The following is a 10,097-nucleotide window of genomic DNA, read 5'->3' on the forward strand; positions in this document are numbered from 1 at the left end:
TCCAGTGAGTTAACACTGTGCAGAATAAGAGTCGTTTAACCCTTAGAAGTCTAGAGTTATTACTGTTGTTTTGCTGTACTTTTACATAATTGTTTCTGAAAGGTTGTAGGTAGTTACATTATAAATTACATTTAGATTTGATTTACATTCTGTGTGGACAGGTTTGAGTCTGCACTTCTGACTTTTTTCGATGTGAAGAAGTGACCAAAACATGGCACAAATGTGAAGGATGTTTTTCCTCATGCAGAACGAGCCTGTATAAACAAAAGTAACTTTTCATCAGATTGAGATCATAATAAAGTGTCTCATCTTCTATGTACAAACACAAATGTGGCATGCAGGGCCAGGTTACGACCCTCTGGTGGCTCTGGGTATTACAGCTTTAGTGCCCTGTCCCCATGAACCCAGTGAAAATAACCATTTGCTGAAAAGGTCTTGTTTTTACTGAAGACTTGTTCTATTGATTCATCGCAAACTATGTAACCTCAATCAGAGTCACCTCCTCAGCTAAGACCTTGTCAATGTCGGTCAAGAATCACTGTAAAACGCCAAAATAAGATGCCAAAGATGCCGAATTCGAATGTCAAATTGATGGCATGGTGGAGTGGTTGTTATTGTACTTGGTGACTGTGACCTCTAAGTGTTATAAATCAGTTATAAAGCACATTTATATACAGTATGCTGATTTTGCAGTGCCTTGATACACACCTCGTTTTCCATCATCGTTTCAAGAGGGACGGTTTTTAAATTGTAAAATTGTAGACGGGTACATTTTATCATAAAACCAGTCATTTTATCCATCAGCTGTACTGTTCACCATGGTGTTATTATTATTATTATTATTATTATTATTATTATTATTATTCGCTGTCCAAAGAAAACCATGTATCTCCTTTTTTGTCGATTTTTATTTTTCTAGGTTATTTGAACATGTAATTTCTCCTTTACATTCTGTAAAACATTTAATGATGATTGGCCCAGTATAAATACCCCAAGGTACTTGGAGGTACTTGTTTTTCTTTGGACAGTGACATATTATTATTTCAAGTATTTGTGAGATGCTCTCTGGATCATAAAACTGCTTGCATAACAAATTTACATGCGTACAACCCTTGCACAATAAAAATGTCCAAACATGCCATCATGTTATTTGTATTTGTCGTTAATTCTGGTCAACGTCAAACTTTGTTTTTGTAAGAAAAAGCTTTATTACAATAAAATGAAAATTTGACTCCAATTTCGGGAAGAATCTGTGACTCATTTGACTTTTTTTATTTTATTTGGGGAGATGGTGGACTGCATGATTTATGATTTATATGTCAGATTTATATGTCTAACATATAATTAAGCAATAGAACCCCAAGGGGGAATGTTTTATTGCGAAATAACATCACGGCTGTGATTTGGTCGCCGTAGATCATCACAGCCGTGATGTTATTGGCGATAACGCACTCCTCCAGTGTTCTATTGCTTTAATACAGCAGTTAAATAAATAGAGTAATAAATTAATAAACTGGGCCGTGAACGCGGCGTTTAATATGTTTTAATGTTCGCAGTTCCTTCACCAAATTATAGTTCCTTAACGAGCAGCTTGTTGCTACGTCAGAGTAACGAGCTCCGCCCACTCGCTGCACAGCCGGCAGTTCGTTCTCCAGCTCCTTACACTAAATTCCCAAACTGTCATCACCACTGAGCAGCTTATTAGTTTTTTATTGTGGCAGTAATATGGCTCAGTCTGATTCGGTCAGACTCCACGTTTGGCAATGGTATTGGGTTCATTTCTGGCTGATTCCAGGTTGTTTAGCTGTTCTTCTGTCACAGCTGCCGACTGAAAAGCTGCTCAGTGGTGATGACAGTTTGGGAATTTCGTGTCGTCTCATCTTCAGAGTCTGAGCAAATCGGACTGAGCCATAAAATTGCCGCAATATCAAGTTCAGCTCAGTTTTGTCAGTTTTTGCCAGATCAGTATTAATGTTGTTTTGTTCCAGCCAGTCTGTAAAGCATCTTACAGCCCATTTAGTTTGGCGAAAGGTATTGGGTTCATTTCTGGCTGATTCCAGGTTGTTCAGCTGTTCTTCTGTCTCAGCTGCCGACTGAAAAGCTGCTCAGTGGTGATGACAGTTTGGGAATTTCGTGTCGTCTCATCTTCAGAGTCTGACCAAATCGGCTGTCGGTCAAATGTGATCTTAAAAGTGTCCATTTTCTGTTTGTGGCAAAGTGAGAAGTAAAAACGTTCAAATGGCTTGAGCGTCTCCTACAGCTGTCAAACTTCTCAGCGTCTCAGCAGAGTGATACAGTGTTTGTGAAAAAGCTGTGATGTTATGGTGAAATAACAGCACAGTTAGAACGCTTCTCAACCAATCAGCTTGCGTGGCCAGAACTAACTGTTGTATATTTCTCGGTAGCTGTCGCATCATCTGCACAACAAAGTGATTTGAAGTCACATGGGCCACCACTATCTAAAGGGTTTTGACGTGGGCTGTAGGTTTGTGGCGCTTAGTGTTTGGGGATTAGGAGATCAGGATTTACTGGAACCCTACATTCCTTAATAAGCTGCATCCTACAAACATTGCAGGCTACAACTTTTTTTACGAAATAAATAGGAAAAAAACGTCTAAGTAAATAGAAACTCATCATACATGAATTTATGGAGCCTCACTAAAACGCCGTGTAGTTATGTCAGTCGTGTTATTTTGGTTTTGTACAAAGAATATTTAGCGATGTGTCAATTTACATTTACCTCGTTCTGTGATGGTTGTTTGGTCGATGGGAGGATTTAAAACAAAATAATTTTCGTACCTGTTTTTTCCTTTTTCCATCGTTTCATCTGACTGTTCTGTCCTGTTCACAGAACTGCTCTGCCACCTGAGAAGGTCGGTAGATTGGTGGGTGGGGGGACCAAAGTCAGAAGCCCCATTCTCAAAAGGCTGGGATTGAGAATGAAGTGAGAGATTTAAAGTCATGAAAAGATACACGATACCTGCAAATCGTAAAGAAATGTTGAATTTGCGTTATAGTTCTTAAACATTAAATATTAAATGAAATAGTAAATGTTAACTATGCAAAATTGTATTGAGTAATTGAGAAATGAATAAATCCAAAGACACAAACAAGGAAAAAGTATTAAAAGAAAAAAAATATATAGTCAGAATAAACTTGATATAATTCAAGCGTTCTTTATTTGACACTAACGAACATGATTTAAAATAAGTGTTAAATAATTAATTTTTACCAAAGTATTACCAAAACAATTACAGCAAGAGAAGAAAGAAAGTAGGAAAGGAAATGCAAAAAACTTGGACTCTTCATTTATAAGACAGACGTTAAGCATCTAGAAGATGAAATGTTGATTACACAATTAAATATTTAATGTTGTAATTTCACAGTGTATCAATATCTACAACACTAGCTTTTGTCTTGTTAAAGGTCCATTTACTAAGATACTGGAGAGACTTTATTAGCTGCAGCCACATCGTGGCCACGTTTGTTGGTGACCACTCTGCACCCGACACATTTACTAGCCATATTAGGAATATTTCACACCATCTGCACCACTACGGTGAGAAGTCACATGAGCCATTTTGACTGGTACCGTTTAATACACCGATCAGGCATCACATTATGACCACCTCCTTGTTTCTACGCTCATTGTCCATTTTATCAGCTCCACTTACTATATAGGTGCACTTTGTAGTTCTACAGTTACAGACTGTAGTCCATCTGTTTCTCTGATACTTTGTTAGCCCCCTTTTACCCTGTTCTTCAGTGGTCAGGACCCCCATGGACCCTCACAGAGCAGGTACTATTTGGGTGGTGGGTCATTCTCAGCACTGCAGTGACACTGACGTGGTGGTGGTGTGTTAGTGTATGTTGTGCTGGTCTGAGTGGATCAGACACAGCAGTGCTGCTGGAGTTTTTAAAACACTGTGTCCACTCACTGTCCACTCTATTAGACACTCCTACCTTGTCAGTCCACCTTGTAGATGTGAAGTCAGAGACGATAGCTCATCTGCTGCTGCACAGTTTGTGTTGGTCATCCTCTAGTCCTTCATCAGTGGTCACAGGACGCTGCCCACAGGACGCTGTTGGCTGGATATTTATGGTTCTCAGTCCAGCAGCGACACTGGGGTGTTTAAAAACTCCAGCAGCACTGCTGTGTCTGATCCACTCAGACCAGCACAACACACACTAACACACCACCACCACGTCAGTGTTACTGCAGTGCTGAGAATGATCCACCACCCAAATAGTACCTGCTCTGTGAGGCTCCATGGGGGTCCCAGTTGCAGAGGGCGGGTGTCAGTCCGAGAGTGAGGAGCTTTTCTGAGAGTTTGTGTGGGATGACCACACATGCCAGTAATTATATCACAATATTTTGGGAGTATTGATGACCACTGAAGAACAGGGTAAAAGGGGGCTAACAAAGTATCAGAGAAACAGATGGACTACAGTCTGTAACTGTAGAACTACAAAGTGCACCTATATAGTAAGTGGAGCTGATAAAATGGACAATGAGCGTAGAAACAAGGAGGTGGTCATAATGTTATGCCTGACCGGTGCATATATGTATGTATGTATGTATGTTCATATATATATTTTATTAGGGGCAAGTCGCTTCCTTTAGGCGTGTTTTTCTCGCGAGATCTGGCAACCCTTCTGTTTATATCTCTCTCTCGGGGGCCTGGTTCTCCTCACTGTGGCTGTAATGGCGGTTGCTCCAGTAAAAGCCTATCTGGACCTCATTTCGCAGCCCTGCAGGGCTCTGCTGATCTTCCTCAAACACAACCAGATCCCTCACACGGTGCAGAGCGTGGCTCTGAGGAGAGGTGAGCTTCAGCTACAGGATTTAAAAGCTTGTTTATGTCTCGTCTTCATATAACTGTCTACTAGCTGCACCGCAGTCAGGTTGCCCTGTTTTTCTCCAGCTTGTGTTTTTGTAATGCTCCGTTCCACCTTAAACGGTGCAGCAGCGTAACCTAACTGCCGCAACATTTAAGGTGGCACGGAAAATTCGACCCGTTTCCGAATTTGTCTCCGCAGGAGAGCAGAAGAGCGCAGAGTTCACCCGCCTGAACCCCATGCAGAAAGTCCCTGTGATCGAACACAAGGGCTTTGTCCTGACTGAGAGGCGAGTGTGCTTTTATTATGTAGAGTTTTATAAAATAAAAGTCAGCAACAAATCTGACCTTCAACTGGGTCAGGAGCAGGCAGGCATATATGAGATGTTGTCTTAATCATAATGAATTATGTCACACTTTTCTGAGTATATCATGTGGACGGTTGATGCAACAAAGTCAGATTTAAACCAGTTTGTAAAATAAAGTCTGTAAAAAAACTAGTTTTAGATTCAAGATTCAAGAGTGTTATTGTCATATGCACAGCAGAAACAGGCAGTTACACTGTACAATGAAATTCTTACTTTGCTGTTCCTCCTTTCACCAATATAGTCTTATATATATATATATATATATATATATATATATAGTCTTAATATATAAAGTATAAGAATATATTAAATACACTAAGTATAAATACACTAAAAAAAAGTTAAAAAGTGCAGTTATATGTACAAAGTTGAAAGAAAAATTAAAGTTACGTGTGCGTAGCGCAAGTATGTAGAGCAGCGGTTCATAAAGTGCATTAACAGATGTAAACAGTAGTGTTCTGACAGCAGCAGTGTGTGTAAGGTGCAGTTATTGATTGCAAAGTCGGCCAAAAGTTAAACCAGTTCAGAGTGGGAGGGGGGAAGAGGTAGTGAGTGAGGTGTTCACAAGCCTGATGGCCTGTGAATAGAAACTGTCTTGTAGTCCTGGACTTCACACTTCTGTAGCGCCTGGCTGAAGGTAGGAGTGTGAAGAGTTGGTGCTGGGGGTGTGTACTGTCCCTGATTATGTTGTGGGCCCGCCTGATGACCCTGGTGTGGTAAGTGTCCTGTAGTGAGGGGAAGGCTGCTCCTGAGATGGACTGTGCAGTTTTGATCACACGCTGGAGAGCCTTTCTGTCCTGAGCAGTGCAGTTTCCATACCAGACCTTGATGGAGCTGGTAAGAACACTCTCGATCGTACTCCTGTAGAAGGTGCTGAGAATTTTGGCTGGCATGCCGAATTTCCTCATCCTTCTCTGAAAGTACAGTCTCTGCTGGGACTTCCTGATGATGAGGTGTGTGTTGTGAGACCAGGTGAGATCCTTACTGATGTGGATGCCAAGGAGTTTGAAGGTTTTCATCCTCCCCATGTCTGTCTCACCTATGTACAGGGGGGTGTGCAGCTCCCGCTTTCTCCTTGAATCAACTATCATTTCCTTGGTCTTGTCTGCATTCAAGGAAAGACTGCTGTCATGACACCAGGCCAGCAGCTCAGCCACCTCCTTCCTGTACGCTGTCTCATCCCCACCAGTGATCAGTCCAATGACAGTAGTATCATCAGCAAACTTGATGATGCTGGTGTTGTTCTGGGAGGCCACGCAGTCGTGCGTGAAGAGCGTGTACAGAAGGGGGCTCAGCACACAGCCCTGGGGGACCCCTGTGCTCACTGTTCTTGTGCTGGATGTGCGGCTCCCGACTCTGACTGACTGGGGTCTGTCTGTTAGAAAGTTCAACACCCAGTTGCAGAGGGCGGGTGTCAGTCCGAGAGTGAGGAGCTTTTCTGAGAGTTTGTGTGGGATGACCACACATGCCAGTAATTATATCACAATATTTTGGGAGTATTGATGATATCCTATCATATTGCGATATCACATATCATATATCTTTAATTATAGAGCTTTTCATGGTGGTGGCAGCTCAAAGTGCTTTACAGACAGGTGATAAAGCTTTACAGTGATGGAAGAAACTGTGAGTGTTAATTTAAAATCATAAGACAACGACACAGATTAGATTAAACATAAATACCAGAAGAGATGTGGAATTTTTATTTTAATTAAATGCTATGGTAAAGAGATATTTTCAGATGTTTCCTAAAACTGTGAACTGACCTTGACTGTTTCATAAAAGGCCGTGTATATTAATATAAATGGTGATAACTGTGTTACATATCAGGATGTCACATATATTGGATGTCATCAATAGAGTACAAATAGTACCGCATGTATCATAAGACAGCAGATTTAGGCTAATTATAGAAGCCTGTAAATAACAACAAACCAGTGTACAGTAACCGAATAGTAACAGTGAGCTGATTGGATGCTACCTATTATGAATTATCTCATTTTATTCATTTATTTTCAATCCTGTTCCTACATAAGTAAAAAAAATAAATAAAATTTGGGCTAAAAATGTGTTTGTATTTTTCTATAATATGTTTTTGAAAAAAAAATGAAAGTCTAATCATACATTATTATCAGAATTATTAAAACATTTTTGGGTTTGTTGTATCACAGGAAAACAGATGAAATAAATTTAGCAAACAATTTAGTGAAACACCAATTTTAAAGTTTTAAAAGGACTAAAATGTGACGCTTCTGCTCATATTTGTGTGTAAGCATGTATGTTAAACTGTTCTTCACTAATACAAAATATGAGGGAACCCTGTGCACGCATGAATATCAAAATGAGTCAGAAGGCACATTACTAATTATTACTGGGTTTTATACTGTGCAACATTATTCAAACTGGTAGCCAGTCTGAACAGAAACAAAATGGTTTATGCTTTATTTCTTCCCATGATGACTTTTATTTTGTTATTGTCTTGTTTAATGTAGTGACGCTATATTAAAATATCTGGCGACGGTGTGTAACGTCCCGGAGCACTGGTACCCCCGTGAGCCAATGCGGAGGGCTCGGGTGGACGAATACACAGCCTGGCACCACACCAACACACGCCTGCACACCCACAAGGTCTTCCTCTCGGAGGTGAGCTTTCAGTCACGTCGATATTAATATTATGCAGTTAATATTTATGCAGTTGCATGCAAACGTTTGGGGGCTTCTGTTCAAATTTTGTATTGATTTAAGTTAAAAAATAAAAGGCACGTCCTCTACAGAGACACACTTACTGTTTATTACTGTTTATTTACTGAATTTAACATACTGGGGATAAAACATAACGTGGCCTGTGCAAAAGTTACAGCATATTTTTATAGTTTAGGTTCTGGAATGCATTCCAATTGGTAAATCGACAAAGAAATTATGCACTAAAATGTGCAGAAAAGTGCCATATTTAAGTAGGTTGTTGGTAAGGATGTTTATTTTATTATTTATTTATTTTTAAATCAACAAACTGTCATTTGAGTGGGGGGGGGGTTCAAACTTCTACATACAAATTTATGCTATGTAATGTTTTTACTGGCTAATACACACTTATTCCCAAGATAACGTCAGTGGTCCAACTCCACCTGTGCAGATTATAATGTCCAGCATGTTGGGCCGTCCCGCTGACCCGGCCGAGCTGCAGAAAGCTCTGGAGGAGCTGGAGCAGACTCTGCAGAAGCTGGACGAGATGTTCCTCAAGAGGCAGGCGTTCCTGTGTGGAGACGACATCAGCATTGCTGACCTGCTGGCCGTCTGCGAGATCATGCAGGTCAGTGACAGATTTCAGGATACGTTAATCGTACAGGCAATTAGAATAATATTAATAATAATGTTTACCTATGAGAATGTAGTGTTTACCTGTCCCTCAACGTGTTAAATTCAGTAAATAAACAGTAATCATCTATTAAAATATTCATTTAGGTTCACTTATATAATCAGCAAAGTGTTGTTTGAATAGGGTGCCCAAACTTTTGTATACGACTGTACTGTGCATGGTTTTTCCTGTTTCTGCTATGTTTTCATGCCTGTCTTAAATTGCAGGGATGGTTATTAACATTCACTTTAGTTAAAGTCTAATTGAATGTAATTAAACTGAACTGAATTTAATTGAATGTTATTAAACTTAAACTAAAGTTGAATTGAATTGTGTGTTGTAGCCTCTCGGCGGCGGTCGGGACGTCCTGAAGAACCATCCGAATCTCCACAGCTGGAGATCCAGGGTGCAGGCGGTTCTCGGAGAGCCGTTTAACGAAGCTCACAGCATCCTGTACCGGCTCAGGGACAAAACCGCAGCAAAGCGATAACCCAAACATGCTGGAATATATTTAGATGGTACACGTTGTCGTTTCCTGTGAGGCGTTGCTCCTGCTGGCAGGACTGTATTTGGTTGAAAGAAAAAGGCAGTAAGTCTAAGTTTTGGTTGCATGTTCATACGCTCATTGTTGGGCCGTTTCCTGATGAATAGCCCCAGGCAGGGTTCTGTGGTTGAGCACAGCCAGAGATTTAAAGACAAATTATATTTCCTCTCGGAAATAAGAGCGATTTTGCTCTCTTGTACGGCTGAAATCGGGTCAAAATAAAGCTGCCTTATGGTTAAAAACGTTGAGCTGTCTGTGCTTCTGCTGTGTACTTCCCACATTACAGTACACTGACTACTTAACAGCCTTGTAATTCAGAGGACTCTGAAATACAGGATAAAACAGTGCATATTAACTTAGGAACATTTTGTTTACCAAAACCTGTGCAGTGAAAACGCTGTTCATTTTATCCCCGTAGAGAAAAACAGCTGGAGTTTCTTATTTGGGCATTTTGCTAATTGTAAAATGAAATGGTGATTTCAGAGAGCGCATCATTTCGGCTCTGATTACTTGTAGTGAGCCTGTAAACGGAGATTTTCCATCAGATTGTTGAGTTGAGTGAGCATAAACACCTCGGTCTAATCTATAATCAGAATGTATTCAATCGGATCGGCAAAAACTTCAACTTTAACCCAGGTTTAAATACTCAGGCTCATTAATCTGGCTGTTTGAAACCGTGATGTTTAAAACCAACAGCCAATCACATGAAACATGGCTTTTACATCCATATGCAAACAACTGGACACCCCCTCAAATATGAACAAACTTAAATATGCAATTGTTCTGCTAATTTTAGTGCACAGTTTCTATTTATTTGTTGACTTTAACATATTAGAATTACATTAATTAGCATTAATCACATTTTATATGTTTTATTTCTTTCCAGTGTGTTAAATTCAGCAAATGAACTGTGCATTAAATCATGTAAGTGTGTTCTCTTTAGAGGACATGTTCACTTATTTACACATAGAAAATCAGCACAACGTGGAATT

At 40.0% G+C, this 10,097-nt stretch overlaps 2 protein-coding genes across 2 annotated transcripts in view; both read left to right on the plus strand.

Annotated features, from left to right (window-relative positions):
- The first annotated feature begins 4,673 nt into the window (after positions 1 to 4,673).
- On the plus strand, positions 4,674 to 9,351 carry LOC118827354 (glutathione S-transferase theta-1-like). The gene is made up of 5 exons (XM_036598683.1): positions 4,674 to 4,826; positions 5,041 to 5,128; positions 7,699 to 7,849; positions 8,340 to 8,516; positions 8,905 to 9,351. The coding sequence occupies exons 1-5, from the start codon at positions 4,706 to 4,708 to the stop codon at positions 9,049 to 9,051; spliced, it is 684 nt and encodes a 227-aa protein (XP_036454576.1). The 5' UTR covers positions 4,674 to 4,705; the 3' UTR covers positions 9,052 to 9,351.
- Positions 9,352 to 9,968: 617 nt separating this feature from the next.
- The window catches only part of LOC118827355 (glutathione S-transferase theta-1-like), a 6,222-nt gene continuing 6,093 nt past the window's right edge, over positions 9,969 to 10,097 (plus strand). Inside the window, exon 1 of the mRNA XM_036598684.1 lies at positions 9,969 to 10,097. This exon is cut by the window's right edge and continues 283 nt beyond it. The gene's annotated coding sequence lies outside the window, so the exon portion shown is untranslated.

The sequence above is a fragment of the Colossoma macropomum genome, unplaced genomic scaffold (assembly GCF_904425465.1).
Source record: "Colossoma macropomum unplaced genomic scaffold, Colossoma_macropomum, whole genome shotgun sequence".
In the NCBI taxonomy this organism is placed as follows: Eukaryota; Metazoa; Chordata; class Actinopteri; order Characiformes; family Serrasalmidae; genus Colossoma; species Colossoma macropomum.

Bases quoted from the DNA above. Each gene is read 5' to 3' on its own strand.
- LOC118827354 (XM_036598683.1), top strand. From the start codon at position 4,706: ATGGCGGTTGCTCCAGTAAAAGCCTATCTGGACCTCATTTCGCAGCCC. The intron at 5,129-7,698 runs GCGAGTGTGCTT...TGTTTAATGTAG, and splicing joins GGCTTTGTCCTGACTGAGAG to TGACGCTATATTAAAATATC. The intron at 7,850-8,339 runs GTGAGCTTTCAG...CCACCTGTGCAG, and splicing joins ACAAGGTCTTCCTCTCGGAG to ATTATAATGTCCAGCATGTT.